At 38.1% G+C, this 22,098-nt stretch overlaps 1 protein-coding gene across 2 annotated transcripts in view; it reads right to left on the bottom strand.

The window, feature by feature from the left end:
• Positions 1–22,098, bottom strand: part of tsnare1 (T-SNARE Domain Containing 1) — a 155,933-nt gene that overhangs the window by 27,469 nt on the left and 106,366 nt on the right. Inside the window, exons 10-11 of one of the 2 annotated variants that reach the window (XM_018665760.2) lie at positions 19,321–19,403; positions 3,232–3,341 (exon numbers count right to left, since the gene is read on the bottom strand). In XM_018665760.2, the coding sequence (XP_018521276.1) occupies positions 3,246–3,341; positions 19,321–19,403 (179 nt within the window). In that variant the 3' untranslated portion in view covers positions 3,232–3,245. Of the gene's footprint in view, positions 1–3,231; positions 3,342–5,288; positions 5,534–19,320; positions 19,404–22,098 lie in introns of those variants that run through there. The other variant, XM_051076227.1, reaches the window with a different exon arrangement.

Consider the following 22,098-nt stretch of genomic DNA (forward strand, 5'->3'; position numbering starts at 1 on the left):
GACTATAGAAATATTTTATCTTAATCGAATGCAGCAGCTGAATGTGATGATAACCATGCTCCACAAGGAGTAGGAACTGCAGCCCGTCTGCCAAAATCTGTCTGCAGCTGTAACTGTCGCATCTTAATAAGTGTCTCTGACTCCAGTTTTGTCACCACTCCCTCCTATCATTCCTACTGAAAACCAGCTAAACGCACCTTTAACTGGACATCTAGATCAGCGAGGTGACTCTACAGACAACTGGTCAAACTGCGGCAAAGACCAGGTTTTCCTCTGCCCCACTGTTCTTTACACTGAGAGTAACAGTTGCCTCGTCAAACAGTGCAAACACTTTCTACACTGTGCAGACAGTACAACAGTCATTAATGGTCTTCACAATAGCCAGTTTCCTTTTTTAGCTCTCAGACTGTCTTGGTGTGGTAGAAGTGTCTAGCCACTTGAGTGTCGACCGCCAACTGCTGAGCCCCAACATGGGCCAGTCGCCACAGGAGCATCGATTCAGCCTGCTGTTTTATGAATAGAATGCTTTGTTCCACAGGATTTCCATTTTTCCTCCCCACAGAAGAAAATAGGTGACAATCAATACTTTATGTAAGCAGAGACATCTTGTATTGAACGTCAAGTGAGAAAATAAAAAATACAATGTTTGTCAAGAAAGCTTTTTCCACCATGAGAAATATCAAACTCAGATATGTTAGGTGCAGCTTCAGTGTCATGTGGCAGCTTTGGAGCAATGTACAAGAAAACACATAATTTAAAATAAACTAAAATAAATATCTAACTGAGATCTTCAGGCCTTGGATTGCCCATCTCTTAGTTTATCTTATTTAATGACTGTAACTAAATATTAAAAAAATAAATAAATAAATAAATCCAACCAAGTCATTAAACAGTTAGAAATGGCTATGAGCAACAAGCATGACCATTCCAACCTTAATTTTCACCACCAGCATCTTATATAAAGCAAACAGTTAGTTTTGTTTAGAGATTGGAAGAAAACATGGATGTAGCATCTGTGATTTTACCCATAGCATAAAATACCTTGTTTACTGAGACAATGATTCTATAAGCTTCTACCAAAGCACACAATTACTGAGATTAAGAAATCAATAGAATTTCAAATTAACAAAAATATGTGTTCAAATGGAATTTGTTTGTTTAGAGAACTGAGATGTTTTTTTTTCATTCATTCAGTCTGAACTAATATCTGGTGGAACTGTAGCCACAAACACATTTATGTTGACTGACAGCTCAGCATTGTGTTTGCAACTTGATTTTGACCAGTGTTATTCTGGAGTGCTGACTTCTTATACAAGGAAAGCACTGGTTACAGAGTTATCTCATAAAATGAAACTGTTGAAAATGAGAACAGTTACATTTGCAATCACATTTTTCATAACAACCTGCATGTAGCTGCAGAATTCGTACACACCTGTTGCACTAAGGTGCAACTTGCGTCAGTAACGTTATGTCTCTCTTAATAAAGAGTTGATGTTACTGATGTTACTGCCTCTTGGAAGAAACATATTTATGGTTGAAATTAATTTACAGTCTAATTAGATAGGAAGCTGCAACAAACCACAAAAACATGTAGGAAGCATGCTGACATTTGTAAAAAGGTGGGCCGATAAAACACTATCAAGTGCTGTGAGTATAATAGTAACTTTCACTTTGTTTTGTATTGTTATCAAAATGAATGAGTAAGCTACAGGAGTAAGGATGACTGTCCACCATCTAAATCTTCAGCTACACGTTTACTAAAGAAACATTACTAAATCACCTTGTGTTTTCTCTCCAGATAAACTCAAATAATGAACAGCATTTTAATGAACATGTGAGTCAGTCAGCTTCTGAATGATTTGCTGCTCTGTAGCTGAAAGAACAGGTAGCTGTGGTAATGATGCTAGGTGAACTGGAACAAAAGAGAGAGAAGTTCTGTTCAAACAGCTAGAGTTTATAATGATAACTGAGTTTACTGAGAGGAGCAGTGTCAGATAGTTATTGTGTGTGAACAAGTAAACAGTGCCTTTTTCACAAACCTCACAATGGACAAGAACACCACCTGTAGCCATGGTAACTGTGCATAACAAAGATGGTGACAGCTGTAGCCTGAGTGCATACATGATAAAAAAAAAAAAATGATGATGAACTGATGAAAACGGGACTAAAATGTAACAAAAATCAAATGAATTTGACTAAATGATGCACGATTTGGTGAAAATACTAAGACTACAACTAAATTAAAATTAGCTGCCAAAATTTATAGTGCAAGCAAGACAACTACACAACACTACACTATAGTAATGTGAATGTGCAGAGGGCTGACCCAGATGCACAACAGATACATATATCTAACATTACTCAGTACAATCTAATCTAATTGTTGTTTTTTGTTGTTTGATCATTTTATTGCCCAGCCATGTTTCAAAACAGCAATGTGGAAATCTCAACGATTCCTATAAAGATTTAATAACTGAAGGTACTTAGCTTCTATAAATGTAAGAAACTGCCTTAAATTACCATTGGGTAACCATAATGCATACCATTACTGTAAGTATGTAGGATTTATTTTGTATGCTGAAAACATATTTCATTGGTAAATTGTTGGAATATGCAGTACAATGCTCCTGCAGCTTTTTTCTTTGGGAAATACTCTCTGACAAGATTGTTTCTTCAATTAGACAGTTTGGATTGTGGGGAAATCATCTGCTCGCCATTTTAATGTCTGTATTTTAGTCACACTCATACATTACTTTTGCCTACACACTGGGATCATCATTTTGGGGTAGAACTAATGAACTCTCCAGCCAGGTGGTCTACAAGACCCTTTTTGGGCCAAGGAACGGCTCTTTAAAGACTCATGGTGGTCACGAAAATAAAGTGTTAGTGACACATTTTATGACAGAATGGGCCTCCACAATCTGAAAAACTGTCAATAATCCCACATTTGGTGCGAGTGTGGCTGGAGAGTCCACAGCACAATCGAACAGGTGGGGCCATATGGAATGAAATGTAGATTAACTGTTATGATATGCTTTCTTGGAAGTAAACATAAAATCTTTATTTAACATTGATGGTACAGGAACTGTAATAACTGGACTAACAAGAATGGGTTACATATACCTACTAAACCAGAAAGAAGATTTAAGTTGAAATGCCACTCCGCCTGACACAGTGACCCTGAGACTGGGACAAGGGTTACAGTGTTGTATTGTGGATGATAGATCTTACCACAGTGGCCAGTCTTATTTTCTTGCTGAAACAGCAATGATGATGATGAGGATGGTGAGGATGATGGCTCCTGCCACCAGGATATAGCACTTCCTCTTCCTCAGCTGCCTCTGTGGGGAGAAAGAATTCAGGTTGGAGTTCAAACATTAGACAGTTCCCACCTGGACACTTTACACTGTCTGCTGTGTCCTCCAAAAGGAAACCTACATCAGGAAGAAAAGACAATGATAATGATGGTCTATCTTTGTATAACTGGTTTGCCATTAAATCATCATATTTGTTTGTTTTTCCACCCTCTGTTGGTGGTTTACATAAGACAGCAGTGGTTTAACCAGTGATTCTCCACAAAGCTAAAATATTCAGCTCTAAACCTCTCGTTTTGCATACATGAAAGCCACTGCCATAGTGCATTAGCAGCACTGTAAATGTCAAGCTCCAGTTTAATAACCACACACAACTGCCCAACTGCCCTGTTTCTGCCTTCATGTTGTTTTGGAAATAATTCACTGCAACCCCACAGCACAGGTTTACATGCAGTCACAATTTACACAAACAAAACGACATTTTGAAAGTGAACGTGAATAGAGAAAGTGGCATTTCAACTGGATGAGATTAATACAACGGTCGAGGAGCTAGAGGATTCAAGGTCATGCTGACAAATACAAATAAACTGCAGGAATGGGATGACTGTCCAAAAACTCCAGTGGTTGCCTACACTTCCTTCCAGTGAAGTGCTGTGCAGTCATCACAGTGATGGCTCTGCTGCACATTATTCTTGTCCCTGTGATGGCACCCTTACATGACTGAGAGGAGGAAGTGGAGGAGGGAGGCAAGAGACTAGCAGATGTAAAGCACTGAAATACAAGCTTTTTCATCTCTCCTCAGCTTATTCAGTCAGCCCATGTAGGGGCTGACTGCATTAGCTTGTTTAGTGCCACGTGTTATTGCTAAACTCTAAAAATTCAAATTAAGGAAAACAAAACAAAGAAAAAAATGAGATGAAATGGTGACTTCTGCAGGTTTACCATGGTATTACAAAGCTTTCAGTCCTCATCAGAGTAGAAAGCACTCATTAATCGACAATTTTTTCAAATGTTGGATAATGTTCAAGATTGCTTTCAACCCACAATGCTTTTATCAAATGGGGCTAAGAACCATTAACTGCATTATTTGTGACTGCGTCTCCTACCACAGAGTTTCTGAAGACACAGAGACAGTTTGGATTGTTTATGTGGTGTATTTGCTTTTTTAATCTACAGCACTGTGTACAGCAGAACAAGTTTCCCCTGCTGAATGAGAAGGCTTTTTCAGAATCAGATATTCACTTTATATGTTACACATACACTTTTTCCCCCCTTTTTTAATGCTGTTGTATTTAATTTAAAAACAGTTTTTCCAAGGGGACAATTAACTATGTAAGAATTAGAATTTTATTTTAATGTTGTATATTGTTTGTTATTGATGGTTTTGTATTTATCAGTCTGTAATTAATGCCATGTTGCTCATAACATGTTTTCCCACTTGAACTAGTAGTATTTGTCCAGTAAAACACTAATTCATAATCAACATTTACTGTTCATTACTTTGCAAGGGATTTGTATTCATTGTTTGTTTAGAACTCATGTTGCCTTTATACATTTTTAGAGAGGTGCTTTTCATTAGTTGTATAAAATGTGTTAGGAAGGTCCCAGGCAAGAGGTATGCTACTCAGGCAGCCAGTCTGTACAGAGGAATGAAGCATACATCAAAAGCTGCTTGATTATAGAATATAAAACTTAGAAACATGTAAAACCTCACAATTTCATAGTCACTTGCATTCAGTATGTTGTTTTTGTTTTAAGTGCTTATAGCTCTTGAATGGTTTTCAGAACTATTTTCTATTTCATTTCTAATATTGCCTGTGGAATAATTTAGATAAATGCTTTCACCACACAATGCATGAGCTTTATTCATTCATGTCAATTCGTTCCCATGTTTTTTATTTATTTATTTATTTATTTATTTTTTAAGGGAAACTGTATGTGTTAAGCAAAACATTAAAGTAAATAGAGTGAAGAGCAGGGGTTAGGGAATATTTATTTATTTCCTCGTCTCCTCAGGCGGTGACGATGTATTGGAGCACAGAATCTATGTTGTTCTGAAATGCTTTTTCTTCCATTTTTTTCCAGCCTGTTTTCTGCTACAAAGGCAGCGAGAGCAGTGGCGTTAGACCAGAGTCGAGGCTGGAGTCTTTAAATCCTGACGCGCTTCAAAGCACGGAGAGAGCAATTCATCTTCTTATCTGAGACTCGAAACAGGCTTTCTGTGTGGAAGAGAGAGGGAGAGAAGGAGAGGGGGAGAGGGAGGGAAAAAAAAACGCTGTCGAGTAATTTTCCGTTTAAACGTTCCACTCCACAACAATTTGCATAAGCAGCCCTGCGTCTGTGATAAGAAGATTGGTAATTTTCAAAGGCTCTGTGGGGATTGAGAATTAAAAGCCTTTCTCCGCTATCTCCCCTCTTGCAGCTGGCCACCACAGATTCCCCAGCTTCTCTCACGCATTTCCTCCTAAACTACGCCTTATAAACTTTCTCTGCCATCCTCTCCTCTCTGCTCGCTCTGACAGTGTTGAGTTGTTCCCTCTCTCTATATACTGTATTCCCTCCCTCCCTCTCTCATCCCTTCTTTCTCTATTTCTCGTGCTCGCTCAACTCAGCACTGCTGTTATTTAGGGGGAACAAGAAAATAAATAAGGTAGAGAGGGAACAAAAAAGGGCTTAGAATAACAAAGGAAGTGTTGCAGTATTTTAAACCAGAATTTTCCAGATTGCAGGGCAGGCTGAGAGGCGGGACAGAGAGACTTGCAGCGGGAGAGACAGAGGAGGATAGAGAAGGGATGCTCTTATCACCACTCACTTAATCTGCCAGAGAATGTGTCCTTAGCGCCAGCACTTCAGGGCCAATGGGTGCAGGAATCCCTCAGGGAAAGACAGCGTCACCCTCACATCATTTTTATTCACCTTTAATGTCTAATATGGGGGGAATAGTTCATATTTAAGCTAGGATAAAATCAGTATAGGTTTTTAAAGCTTGACAGTCACTCTGATATTTTCCAAAATATGCCTCCAAAAGCTATAGTCACTATCTTAATGCATGATGTTGCTGGTGAAATTTAAATTTAATTGATAATTTTCTTGTTAGTGTGGAAAATCCTCACACAGTGGTACAAATTTTATTGCTAACTCTAGTCAAATGTAACTTTCTACTGAAACCCAACAAGTGTTCCACCCACCTGTATTTAAGCATATTTTGGTTTTGCAAATAAAAAGCACCAGGAATTCATCAAAAAGTCAATACATCACAAAAAAGGTTTTTACACTTGGCACAAGTGAAAAAGTTGGGGTATTAAAAAAGCAAAATGCAACCAGGTACAATGAAAATAGACTTTGCAAATAAATCACGATATCCATAAAGCATGACTTAAGGTCAAGTGTCACTGAACGGCCAAAAAATACATAAATGTCATATTTCCATCACATTATCTACATAGCTTTCATTTGTTTGAGGTTTGACTGGTGTTCTTTTAATTTTGTCATCATGTTGCTTCTACATCTTCAGTGGTTTAAAGGAAAATGATTGCCACCAAATCGCATAAAAGTAGTGGAGGGAAATGTATGTAAAATGGTCTTTTTAGATTTTGTGAATTTTTTTTTTTTTTTTAATTTTTGCTACATTTAGATGGAAACTACGAATACCAACAAATTTGTGCTGTTTGCCCAGAATATGGTTATAATGTTTTCCTGGATCACCTAAAGTTATTTGTCTTGATGTTCATTATAGGAAAAAATATATTGTACATAATTAAAAAAAAAAAAAAAAAGATTGATGCTGGGGCAGCATGGTGGTGCAATGGTTAGCACTGTCATCTCACAGCAAGAAGGTTCCGAGTTTGCCTGTTCTCCCTGTGCCTGGATGGGTTCTCTCTTGGTACTCCAGCTTCCTCTCTCAGTCTAAAGACATGCAAGTTAGATTAACTGGTGACTCTAAACACATTGCGATGTGGATGTGGACGATTCTAAATTAAGTCACAAATGTCATAAAAAGAGTGTTAACACAACTCTAATGCAGGAGTCAGCAACCTGCAGCTCACAGGGCTCACACAGGCTAACCCTGTGCAGTGACTCCTAGGTGAGTTCTGTCTGCTGAGAGCTGCATGCATGTTGCAGGAATGCACACAGCTGAAGTGGAAAGTACCGGTGTTTTGGTGAGTTACAACAGGCTCACGATGGCAGCACTCTTGCTATGAGTAAAAATACATTTATTATTTTCCCGGCCATAATTATCTGGATTAATGCAATGATAAATATTTATTGCTGCTGAAAATTAATCATTAAACACCACGTGTTAGGTACACGTGACTGATTTATCTAAAGTTAATTCAACATTTCTAGAATTAATCTTCAGACCATTTCAAAGCTAAACATGAGCTGTTCTGACTTTAAGTCTTGTGACTTGAAATGATAAAATGAATGACTTAAATGCTGAGAGTTCACTCATTATATTTAATGATGAAACATCATCATCATCATCATCATAGTAGCAATCATAGTAGACGGAGGGAGTCCAAGGACAAATCCTGATCATAATCTGTTTTGAGCAAGAAGGAGCTGAGTCTTTTGAGGCTCTTGGAAATTATCCTTCAGAGTGAGACCAGAAAACATGTCATGGCTGCTTATCCTTTAGTCAGTACTCAAAGCTTATAACTATATCTGAGGGTGGAAATACTAATAGGGTTCAACCCCAACTCCTCACAACAACATACCAAGACGAAGGTACAACATAATTATAGTTGCTGCATCAACTTCCATTTTTTTCATTTGTGCGCAAAACCCCAAGATACTCAAAATCCTTTTACAGGAGCAGTAGCTTCCTTCAACCCTGTACGGCACAATAAATCTTTTTCTGACAGAGCATAGTGGCCTCAGACTTGGAGGTGTTAACTCTCATCTTGACTGTTTCACACTTGGCTGCCAACCGAAGTCAATGCACAGTGGAGGATGCGGGCTGACAAAGCTAGCAGAATCACATCATCGGCAAAAAGCTGAGCTGTAAGCCTGAGGTCATCAAAGTAGATGCTCCAGCCCTTTGCTGTGCCTCAAAATTCTGTCCATTAAAATCACAGATAGAATAAAAACAAAAAACAAACAAAAAAAAAAACAACTCTAAAATGAACTAGAGAGAATGGCTTGTTTGAAACAGACCTTTACAACAGACATGAGTACCCAATAAAAGACCTTAAGAGACATAGTCATAAACCAACCAAGACCACAAAACAGCCATAAGCCCTTGAGTATTTGACAAGAAGTTAAAGAGCAAGTCCATTGTCTTTGATCAGGACAGATTTTGTGGTGCACCAGCTAAATATAAGATTTGGCACCTAGATCTAGACCTAGCACAAAGTCTCTGATCATGGGGACTGTACCCAGCCTCCCACAAGATACAGAAGAAATACTGCCAGCCAAAACAGAGCCTTATGGTGAAACTCTTCCACCTTGCCTCTGTTGAGCTTTTTAACTACATCAGTGACCATCAGGAGACAATAATGGAGTCCCCTTGAGTCATCTATTATTACCTTGTACAATTTGCCTCATACAAAGTCATTTTTCTAAGTTTTTTCTTCTTCTGTTTGAACTCTTGTTGTTTAGAGCACTGAGGATGTCAATAACCTGATACCTGATGAATTACCAGTGCTCCATTCAATTTGATACCTATACCAAAGGTTGTCAAGGAAGCAAGGAAACCCTCTGCAAACAAGTTTTGTTGTTATGTTATTCAGGCACTTCAGGTTCAGTCTTAAGTTATTATTTCCATGGAGATAAATTCTCCATATGACCATACCAAACCATCTGCACAAATAGGATGCATATAGGCATCATTATTTAGAAGGACAGTATAGTCTTCTCTCGTGAAGTAGCACTTTTTTCATAGCTTCAAGACAAGTCATTGTTTTTGCCGCTTTTCTTCAAGAAATCCCACTGCAAATGTAGGTCAGCAGTGCAGGTCAAAAGCAAGAAGGAGAGATGAGTTAAAGAAATGATGAGACAGAGAAGATGAGAACTTAAATGGCTTGTTCACCTTTCCATTTTTCAATATTTCTGAGGCCATCTCAGACTTTCCACAACCATAAACCATTTCAAAAACACCTTTTTCTCCAGGGGAAAAAAACTGCATTATAACCATTAAAGCTGATAGCACTGTCACACAAACCAACTATCTATCTCATCTCCACCTCCCTTACATGGAAGACAAACTTGCTGTGTCTGTGGGAGAAAAACCACTTACCTTGTGTGACATGAGAAATATCCTCATAATACAACAATAATGCAATGCAATGATAATGGCCATAATATTATTCTCCCTTTATCGCATCTGGTCGGAAAATTGGAAGTCCATAAAATAAATAATGTTTACAGCGGAACTGCCTCACTTGTAATCGGCTTATATGTAATTTACATAAAACTCAGAGTCCCATGCAGTCACCCTGATTATGATATTTAAGAGGACCAGCAAATAACACAGACTTCATGGACAATCCTGGCATCCTGGGAGGAAGCCCTGTGACAACAATTGTCAATAATGGAACAAAATCACTAACTGGCATCAGCATATTTAGCCTGTTATTACAGATAGATTGGCCTTTTGTTTAACATAGCTCATTGGTCAGTCATGCTGTCTACCTCTGAGATGGTGGAGACTCCCCTGATCTCAGCATCACACTGACAGAACAGTGGTTAACTTGGACTGAACGGTAACTTGTACATCATTTCATCATCATATCATTCATGATTCCGTACTGTGGGGTATGTAAATTTAGAGACACCAGGGGAGCTGTGGCTCAGGGGGTAGAGCGGGTCGCCCAGTAATCGGAAGGTCAGTGTTTCGATCCCCAGCTCCTCCAATCCGTGCCGAAGTATCCTTGGGCAAAATACTGAACCCCACGTTGCCCCTGATGTTTGTAACATTGGTTTATGTTGTGTGAATGGGCAAATGTGAACTGTTAGCAAAAATTTCATCTGCATCACAGTCTTTATCATCATCCATCAATGCCTTTATACAACCCCATGTTAAAGAAGCTGTTTGATAGTTTTGCTATCACTACAACCAATGTTATCATTACCAGTCTAGAAGAAAAGTTGCGAATTAAGCATCAATCATCAATCGTTTACTCACCAAGTGCTGTCCCCAGCGATGGAACACTAATGTTTTGCCTTTAGTTCCATCATTTCTTTTCTTCTACTGGAGGTAGTTAACAAATCTGCAAGCCTCCACCTGGCTAGCCCATGTCATTATTGTGTGATAGTGGTTTACTGTAGTGTCCACACTGCCCTGAAGAAATACTGCTGCTCAGAGAGTGTATGCTAACCTCTTGAGAGTGTATGCTAACCTCTTGTATCATATACAGAATGATAGCTTAAGCTTAGCATATGACCAGAGTTCTTAGGTCACAGGAAGACAACTGTGACAACAGCATTAGCAGATAAAGAACATGACACAGTGGACAGCTTTGGGAAGAAATTGTACATGGATGTGCTAATATTACCTGGCGAAACTTATGAGAGTTGCCACTTTTACAGTGCTTTTAGCATTGTGGAGATATTCATTGCAAGCACACTAAAAAGCACTCTTTTGTACAATCCTGATCTTTGGTGCTGTTTAAATGAATAACATTTTGAAATGTGGTCTTTTTTTATATTTGTTACATATGTTCAGTTGACATTTAAATTGTCACCCATTGAGTAGCAAAGAAAGCAATGTCAACATTGTGCTCCCATGTCAACTGGACAAAAGGTCTGTGTGAACAGTAAGTTGGCAAAGTGTTGGCAAAAAGGGCCAGAGTCAATCATCAGCAAGGAGGCAATCATAGACCATGATATTTGCCAACTTCAAGAGACACCCACCAGACAAACTGGAATTATCTTATTGTGATATCTTGTGCTGGCTGATGTGCTCTAGTGCCTGTCAGTTCAAAAGACATGCAGTAGTCCTAGAGCTTTGTTAAAAACAAAACAAAACAGACAAACAAAAAAAAACTAAAAAATAGGTTTCATGACTGAAATAGTGCTCCCACAGTGGCAGATATAAAAGACCTTCGCCATTATGGCTACAATGGTGAACACATGGTTAAGCTCCTGGAATGCTCCTGGTTTGAATTTAGACACAAAGACTTCCTCCAAACCTGACTTCCTCTTTTCTCCTGTCATCATAACCTCCTAAGAATAAAATGTACTTATGGGTCATATTAAGCTGCTTACACAGATTCCCTATAGTAATATACTTTGGATTGCTGTTTTTGTGGCCTTACTTCTGTTAACAGATAACAGCTAGCTAGGTAGCTACAATTGACCTATTTAAACTGGTGAAAAAATTAGAGATGTTGGCACTGATTCAGAGGTCTTTAACCAGGCTACAGTGCAGTGCCAGATACAATATTTGCCACAATGCAAATAAAATGTGAAGAGCCTGCCAAAATTACAGATCTTGGCAATATATTTAACAATATTGTTTATGAATTTCTGTGCCAATCATGCAAAATTAGCTAAAATCCTGTGTCATACTTTCTTGTGTAACTAGTTATAAGTTTGTGACACATAAATGGTCAAATAATGGTTACTGATAATTTTCTTGTTTAATCATCCATAAAGAAAACAAGCTTTTATAAATATAAATGAGGTTGTAGGGCCACGCATAAAGCTGCCTCACCTCTGACAGCTACTTAAGATCCCTTTGTTCAAAGAGACAAAAAGACCATTTGTACCGATGGGACTCATTCATCCAAGCTCTTAGATACTACAGTAAAGACAGATTAAAGACTTTTTGACTCACAAAGGCATCTTCATTGCTGCTGTTGAGGGTTAACCTTCAGCAAGAAAGGTGAGCTGAGCTCAGAGCAAAGTGTGGTGTGTACAATCATGCTGGATTCAATAAGGGAAGCTGTGCTTTATAGTGCCTTTCACATCATGTCTCTGTATGTGTGTGAGTGTGTGAGGGAGTCAAACAGAGTGAAGCACCAGCAGTGTGGCGTGACCTGCTGCTCTCACAAAGTCACTCTGCTGGGGTTTTCAACCCGACAGACATTTGCTTCCAGATTTACCAATAACAAAGTCAGGATATAAGGTAGAAATATATTTTTGGGGTTGCAAGGTGGGGTTTTGAAGCACATACTGAAATTCAAGTAAGACACATTTTTTTTCTTTTTACTTGCAGTGTTTGTCCTCAGACTTTGTTGTTTAGACCTGATTTCTGCTGTGCTGCGCTTTCTACAGATCACTTGTCAATCAAACAGCACGACTGCTTCTGTAATTCCTTTTTTCTTGCGTTTCTGATTTGGGATTTTCCATTAATCAGGTTTCTGTAGGTGGCACTCAACAGTGCTGTGTGAAGTGTAGTGTAAGGGGTTTTCCACATCATTTAAAACAACACATGGAATTTACCTATATGACAATGTCAGATTTTGATATATATATAAAGGAGCAAAATGCATTTTTTGGTTCATGACAAAATGACTAAATACCAATAAACAGTATTGGTAATGAGTTGTCAGGATTGTCGAGTACCAGCTCCAACTGATGGCAACAGTACATGTGATATGTTGCAAGAATCGAGATATTCTAGATATTCTGAGATGATTAAATGTTCCCTGTGCCATGAAAAAAACATGTACACACAATCTTCATTGACTAGGTTGCCTTATACAAACTCATAAAATTAGAAGAATTTTAGTTGTTTAAACACTGCTTTTACCACTTTCTTCTATAGTGATTATTTATTTGGAACACACGTTAGAATTCTGTTACCAGAGTTCAATATATTTTCTCTCCTAAAATTTTACTTTGAAGACCATGCTCCAGACTTATGAATAAACAGTTTACCAGTTCAAGGTCTTAATGATTTTTTAAATTCAACTATTTAGTTTTTCTTGTTTTTCTTGTTGAGAAGATCAAGTAAGTCAAGGTATTTTGTAGAAATTTCTAATGCCACAATGTACACTCAGCTCTGGACAAATGACAACCTTTAAACTGAGACTTTATGTTCTTTCCTCTTAAAAATTAAAAGTAGATTTTCTTTTTCTGCATGGGTTTTACTGTTACAGCCTTAATTTGTCTGGTACGACCACTAAGTTATGGTTTCTAATTTTTGAATAATAGCATAATGCTGTCTAACTGACTTCACTAATGCAACTAGGTGCTGGGATAAGAAATGCAAAAAAAGCAAATTCCCAAAAATGTCACATATTTACATTCAAATGGGGAAGATGTAATGTGAAGTTACTATATAAATGCTATAAAATCCTCAGACTTTAACACAGGAAACATCTGTTTCCCATTTCCTGCTGGTTAAATAAGTTTTTATTTTATTTATTTATTTATTTTTTTTTTACCATGACCACAGTCACAAATTGTTATTATTGTATTCATGACAACAAGGATCCCAAAGCCATAATCAAGTACTAATTTTAACCCAAACCACAGTGAACAATAACCCATGTTATGGACCATCAAAGCATTTTGTCATTTAATTTGGAGGACTTGTTAGAGTCCTCAGTTCTCCCAAAAAAACTTCAGTGATCAGTGAGTAGCACCAACGGCCACAGCTGACAAACACTAAGTTAGCACCATTCTGCTAATCTCACACTTGCAGAAAATTTCTACATACTAAGGGTTTCCACTGTGTTTAATAGTCTACCTTATTCTTGGTCCCTTTCAACATTTGTTACACCTTTGTTACTTTTGTATGCTAATTCCAAAATGCCTAAAGTAACTGACAGAGACATAATTAGCCTCTTATTAACATTTTGTCTCATAGCAAGATGGCCCAAAACCAACTGGTATCCATACAGTTACTCTGGATAAACATTTATTGTACCCACAGGGTGAATTATAAGGTCTGTTACAATTCCTTCACTTATGGTCTTGAGTACCTCATATTTTAGCAGGCAGAAGGCAAGTGCATCCCATGTTGAAATAATTCCAACACACAGTCCACTTAATCCAAGCTTTATGTACACTTTTCAGGACACTGCTTTAAAGCAGTATTCAATCCCACAATTCACCACAGTCTAACACACTAAATCAGTCCAGGTAGTAAAAGTAGCAAGTATAGGCTAGTTTTAGGACCAACAAAATCATTAAACATGGAAAGGTTTATGACATGTTGGATCCCATGTGAATATTATTATTCATCTCCAATTGCCACAAAGTTATAGTAGAAGCTCCACAGATGGTTATCACATAATACTTACGATCTGTGCTTCTTGATGGGACAAATAAGAGTACTGCATGTCTGACATTCAAGATAAACAGTGAATATCCTGTTTTTGTCAGACACCATTCAAAATAATATCATATGTATTTCTCCTGTCAGCTACTTAATGTGTGTGTGTGTGTGTGTGTGTGTGTGTGTGAATGAAGGGATGGACGTCCAACACTGTGAGTTCTGACAAACTCGTGGTGGTAACAGGCTTTTGGGCAGTGTAAATATGTCACTTATATGTCACAAATATGTCACTAGCCACTTACAAATACCGCAAGTATGAGTATTATGGTGAATCCCTAATCTTTGTGGTGATCTCACGGCCTTTATTTCCAAATGTATGCTCAGGCCAAAATACCAGCTGTGTACACCTTTCAATTTAATGTGAAGATTACTTATTACATTTTTCTTTCCCCTAATATTAAGGCTCTAAAAATACCAAAATAGTTTCTATGGTGATCGTTTCATCTAACACATCTCTATTATTGGTTGTATTGAACAACACTATTGTTTTTAATCAAAGTAAAAGGTTGAATGTAAGTAAATGTATCCATGTATTACTTGAAATCAGGGCTCCTCTCTCCTTTTCAAAAAGCTCAGCCCAGCTGTGGCTGATGGGGGCACAGCCAGAGGAGTGTCACTGACATCAACCTGGGTAACTTCAAACATTGTTATTTCCACTCCATATCCTTCAAAGTAGCATAAAGAGTCCAGAGGGTCTTGAGGAAGAGTGATTGAACAGAAAGTCAGTTTCCCTGCAATTTGTTAGCATTAGTCCACCCCCCCCAGTCCAAGTGCAGTGATCATTCAGAGCATTACCACTGTGATTAGGTTATTCTTTTTCATTATTTTATTTGTCAAAAGGCAACAATTTGTATGTGTCTGTGTGTGGATGGGTCCATTCATCCGTCTACCCATTCATTTACAAGCCATATTCCTTTTTTGTCTTCTATTTCTTCCCCTCCCTCTTCTTTTGTTCCTTCCACAATCACAATAGCCAGCACTTCATATTATCCTCAATTTAGTCAGAGAAGAACTGTGTTAAATTGATTTTTTCACGACTCAGAAGGATGTAGTCGCTCACTAGGAGATCAATTTTCAGTTCTGAAGACGGATGGACTTTTAAGTCTTAACAATGACATCAGCATGGAACCACCACCCAACTCACCCTTCCCCCATCCCAGTCACACCTTGTCAAATCAATAATTAATTCAGTTATTTCATAGTTTTTTGCTACGTGTGAGAAGGCTACAGTTTCTCATCACTAAATTCCTACAACATCTCTGTTTTATTCGTAATTATAAACCACCTTGTGCAGCAATCAGCTATCAGAGTTCATTGTGGTCCACTGAACACAGATGAGGTGATAAAACATCACGGAACTAAAGAAACTTGCAGGAGGGAGAATAATCTGCCTTGGGTAATGGATTATAGATTCAATTTATTTTCAATGTAAAGTGAGCAGACAAGGCAGGGTACATGTAGAAAATGACATCCGCTCTTAATTGACCATTGGGAGAGATGCAGTGGTGCATGTAGACCAGCTTTCGAGGCTACATCAGTGCTTAGATTTGGTGCAAAGTGTTTAATCTCTTTCTTTAAAGCTCCCCCCCGGTCACAATTCTGTTGAATTTTTATGTGATCACAATGGTGCCATTAACTTCACGCTACATTCACTTTATATTGGGTAAATACAAGCTACTGACTGGTAAAAACTGTTCACATCAGTTCCTGGTGGAAATTAAAGGAGATATAGGTCTTAAGGAAGATCCAGCGCCTAAAAAAATGACACCAGACAGAACCTGAGCCGGATCTAGGGTTTAGACTTTAGAGTTTCAGATTAACATTGACTTGAAATCGATATAGCCCTCAGGTGTGCATCATTTTGTCTGCACATGACATCATCACAAAAAGTCTCTCAAACCCACAGAACATTGTTCAAAAACACAGTAAATGGGTTTTATTTTGTGTAATACCTAAAAGCAGAATGAATTCTCAATTCATAAGAGATTGAAACTCAGATTGGAACTGTCACATGACATGTTAGAAGAAGCTTACTTTGCTATGTAAGCAGTCAGCATCAGAAATATTAGAATTAAAAATAGATTAATTATCTGCTTAACACTAAAAGTCAGTTCGTTCAGTGTCAGTTTACGTTCAAGCAGTGGAAGAAAAATAAAATTAGCTTTTATTTCAAAGTTGAATAAATTAGAATATTTGAAATTTAAAATTAAAATAGATCAAATAGATAAAAAATGTTTAAGTTAAAGTGATGGAATTACATGAAATTTCAGCTGAAATGGAAGCCAGAACAAGAGATGTTTCAGTTGAAGTACAGTAATGTAAAGTCAGTCAAAGTGAAACCAGTCAAAACAATTGGAATGTAAGCAGTGTAAATTATCAAATATAAGTTGAAGAGTAAAAGATGAAAACAGTTGAAATGTCGGCTGACGTGTAGACACAGAAAGCTGATTAACTCGAAGTGCGTGTGATAAAAGCAGTTTTCAGTTGAAATGGAGGCAATAGAGACAGTTCCAAGTGTCATAGTGTCAGTTAGCTTTGTTGATGTGCAGACACTGAAAATAGGTGAAAGCATCGCTTTAAGTGTAAGCACTGAAAACAGTTCAACTCTCACTTAAAAAGCATGAACGAGAATAGATGCAACCAGTTGGTAAGTAACAGGTGAAAGCAGCTTCATAGGTTGTGGGATGGAAGTAATAAATCACCTTTACTCTCGTTTTTGTGTACATGTACTTACTTGAGGATTTTTAAATATCAGTTATTTAACCTTTACATATGTATTTTTTCATCTTGTTATATTTAGCTGCATTTCAAGTAGCTGCTTATGCTGTAATATGCATGTTCATCGGCAGCAGCTGCTGTTCTTCCTTCCTATTTGATTGATGTAGTTTAATATTGCCACATGAAGCCTGCGGATACTCACCATGGTGGTTCTTCCTTTGAATGAAAGGCAACTGTATATTTAGCTGCAAAGTGACTGTTTATAGAGAAGAAATGGTTTAGACATTACAGCTCTGTGTGGTTTCCAACTGGGAATGGTGTGATTATATTTTGCTAGAATATAAATTGATTGAAGTTGATTCACTTTACTTTGTAGCTCAAATGTGTTCTTTAAATTAATAGCTGTTATATGACATTACTATCATATAACTTCTTTTTTCTTTTAAAAGGGCCAAATCGCTATGGTCGGATGACTCCTAGTCGGCAGCAGTGCATACCTACTGACAATGGTCCTAGGAGGGACAGATCATGAAGTGATGAGAGGGTGTTGGGGGATGTGCTGGAACAGGTCTGATCTACAGAGACTCTAATTAAAGGATCTGCTGCTAATGTCTTGGTGCCAGGTACCACAGGACACCTTCAGAAGTCATATAGAATTGATTTTAGTATCAGTAGTTTGGTACATGTACTATATGTAACTTTTACAATGTTCTGCACAGTTCAGAATGATCCGGTTTGATGTTAACATAAGACTGTGTAGAATCTGGACTTGCCTCTCTCCTTGTCCATCACTCTGCCTGTGTGTCTGTCTGACTTTGTGCCTGTCAGTCTGTCTTCTCCTTTGTTGTTTTTGTTCCATTCAGCTGCTCTGCCTCTGCAATGACAGCGGCTGTCTGGATTGGCGGAGAGCTAAATTGCTCAGTGTGAGCTTGGTCACGGCTCAGCTCTCCTTGAGATAATGAAATGACAATTAATGGGAAAGCTGTTGCCATTCGCTCATTTGTTCGCTCACTAGTAGAGCAGCAGCATGTGGGGACAGACAGAAATCATTGCAGTCATGACAGACTCTGGAAACTGCCCAGCAATCATTTTCACAATGAATAGCTGCTGTTGAAAATCCATGTAAATATAGAGAAATTAAAGTTGAGTGTATGACTGTCTGGCCCTGACTCAAAGAAAATATGATTTTATTATCAAATTTCCAGAACCAAAATCTCACTTTCTCCCTTCTACTGGAAGTATATTCAATAGACAGAAATCAGTTAATGTCTAAATGTCAAAAATCACAAAACGTGTCATTTCCATGGCTGTCAAAAGACATTGCAGGTTAAGAGTAAGATGCAGCTTCTAAGTTATGTAACCTGTACAAAAAGTGTATATCCTTTATTAGGACAGTGACACTTAAATCAATACAGGCCTACACAGCACAGAGCCACACTGAATTCTGGCCTACTGAGATATTCCCAGGCAGAACAGCAGGAGACACAAGGGAGATATACATTTTCTTGAAAAGAAAGAGCAAAAGCAGCCCCTTGGGCGTCTCATAAAGCGTCTCTCCAATATGCGCTGTGATGTGGAAATTCTAGCCATCCCAAAAACCACAGAGAAAGATCTACAATTTCTGGCTGCAGTTGTTGTCCTTTAATGTATTCCCCTCTAAGTCAATACACTTGTTGGATGAAATTGCAAATTTATAACTATTATCTCAGTAGAAATAACACTTGCCCATAGAATGGGAATTATATATGTGGTTTTGTGTTTTTATAAGACTCCAGGCAAGCATTTTATGTTTTCTCTCTCTAAATACAATTAATTTAACTGAAGGCAAAAGCTAGTAAAGTATGACATGAAATTACATCATCTCTGTTATTATGCTAGTGGGGGATGTGATAAAGCTGTGTAATCTAGTTAGCAAAGTCCCTGTTTGCATGGCTGATCAAGCTAAGCTTCTTGTGAGTGCATTATAATGCAAAAGCTCAGTTAAGTACACAAAATTAAAACAAAGCAAAGTTGGTGCAAACTGTGGAGCACACTGCAGTACAGGAAGGTTCAGTATACCTGGTATTGGTTGGCCTTTGCGAGCTCCTGGTTGGCTGATTCCACATTGGATGATGCTGTCTGGATGTAATCTTCAATGCTGTCTGAGAAAACAAAGCAAATTTGTTAAGGGGTCACTTTAATTCCAGCAAGTATCTAGTTTGAGTCAAGCTTGCAAAACATTAACACAACCTACACTTCCCATAATGCAACTTGATTGTGTCTTTCATTAGACGTGCACTGTTTGGTAAACTCTTACATCTTTCAAAGTTTATGCTTCCAGGTAAAATGTAATGCTGACACTCTGTTATAAGAAATGTTAGAACTGTAGTCTCCAATTTCAGGCTAAGATACCTGCTTTAACCATTTCCCACTGTAACCTTTTGCCCAGCACCTTGCTAGGTGAGCACAGGTGAGTACAGCTTTTGATTGATAGAAAATTACTCCAGTACATAACTCCCCCCAAACTGTCATTTTTATATTTCTGTATATGCACAGGTTCAACAACTGGGTTACAACATGTTAATCAGTTTATTTTAGTGGTGTTGGTAGCATATGCATTGCCCCGGGTGGGCCTAGATGGGCCTGTGCCCTTCTTAAAGTTCACCACTATGCCTATTTTTAAATGTTCTCTGGATTATGTGTGACTACTGAAAATAAAATATGTATGTATTTTTGTCTCTTATCACTCAGTGATAACTGTTTCTGAATGGCAGCAGAAACATTTTGTGTAAAACTATCAGGATCTTATCTGTCCATCATCCTGCTCTGCCCCTTGTACAGCGGCCACACTGCTCACCGTTGAGGAACAGAGGCTCAAGTTTAGATAGCAGCAAAAATCATATTGTTTAAGTTTGTCACAACAGAAGAACTTTCAGCTGTCATTCTCAAAGCTATTGTCATCCCTGTCAGACAGTGAGTACATGTATATGGATGCTAATTCAGTTAATTCCCTAGTAGCCTACTGGACATAAAGTTAAACCCTAGTGACATACTTTTGAAGATGAATGGTGTTTTACAGGCCCTGGTCACACTACATGACAAAGTTTACATCACTCTTTACATTAGAACATTGGTTGTGACACAAAGAAACTTGAAACAGAACTGACTGAAGTGGACTACAGTGAAATAATGTCAGTGCTGACAGTGCAGGTATCACAAGTAAGTCATTATTTGTCCCTGCTGTGTTGCCTCTTTTAGTTACCGTAATTTCCGGACTATTGAGTGCACCTGACTATAAGCCACGCCCACTAAAAAAAAACAAAAAAAACAAAAAAGGTACATATACAGGCTGCACTTGTCTATAAGCCGCAAGTGTCTAAATGTTTTTGCGGCATGAAGCTCGTTAGCCCGTAAAAATCTATAAATTAGCCGCATCATTGTTTAAGCTGCAAGTTTCAAAGCATGTGAAAAAAGTAGTGGCTTATAGTCTGGAAATTACGGTAATTGAGCATATGGGCACAGTTTTTATGCCACTGTGTCTACAACCAGGTAGAGGTAGATGTGCCACTACAGCTGTGTGACTGTGTGTGTTTATTTAGCCAACACACTACACTATTATTCTGCTGCATCTGGTGGAATTTTTTGTTGTAGTTTTACACTGACCCCACTGTGGCTGTGTTTGCTGACTGAGACTGGTTGTAAACGTGTATGCATGTTCGTCATGGAGTAGAAGGCTATACTGCCATGCTCTCTCAGGTATTATGATTTCGTTTCAGTCCAATCACACTGGTGCCTCTAATATGACTGACTGTAATATCATTCCTGACTACACTATAGGTTGGTAAGCATGCTTGGTGAACCTTGGACAGAGCCAGGCTAGTTGTTTACCCCCCTGCTTCCAGTCTTTATGCAACGCTAGGCTAACCACATCCTGACTATACTATATACTTAACACACAGACATGAAATTGGTTGAAATTTTACAATTCTGTTATCTGACAGTTGTTACTTAAAATCACAAAAAATGTACTCATTTACTATAGTTATTTATCTCATTTTTTTAAATGGAAGGACTGACTTTTGTTCATACTAGTTCATGGTACTCTGCACACAGCACACTACCTGACAACCCACTAACCCACCCCTCTGTGTTACAAAGACTACTGGTCTAATAGTTTAGACCAATAAAACAGCAGGGCCCCCTTTAAAGGTTGTCAATACACTGGATTTAATGGGATGAGACAGAATGTGCTTAATGAACTGGATGGTCCAAAATATTTGATATCACCACATACTTATGCACATATTTATGACTGGCCAATAACAATGAGTGTGAGTGCTATTGATTGTTTGGGTGCTGGGAGAATGAAAAGGCTGCAAACTGTTCAAAGATGTAGACAAAGACTTCTCACTGTTTTATGCTGTGAGGCCTCTGATAATTGCTGCACTGTTTGAGCTTGTAGAGAAATAACTTTTGGACTTGACTAGAGCAGGAGGTCGGGTGAATGAATTGTGCTCATTGACAGAATAAATTGGCTCCTTGGTGAGCTAGAGAAGATAAGAATACATGTTAAGCTAACGACATAAGGTTGACTTATTCAGTCATATGAAGAACACGCCAGTTTGCAAGTCATTTCATGTGCCATCACATGCATTTTTGCTTTTTTTGTGTCATTTCACGCTGTCATGCTCATTTGTCTTCTGAGTAGCCATTAACCCTCCCCCTAACCCTAACCAACCCTAACCACAGAAAGAAACAACATAAATCCAAGATTAGATTTTCCATGAAATGCATGCCACAGTTAATGCAGCTATACATCTGTTATGAACATTTGAACAAATCTAAATGTTTCATTCA

This window comes from Lates calcarifer, linkage group LG15, assembly GCF_001640805.2.
Source record: "Lates calcarifer isolate ASB-BC8 linkage group LG15, TLL_Latcal_v3, whole genome shotgun sequence".
Classification (NCBI taxonomy): domain Eukaryota; kingdom Metazoa; phylum Chordata; class Actinopteri; family Centropomidae; genus Lates; species Lates calcarifer.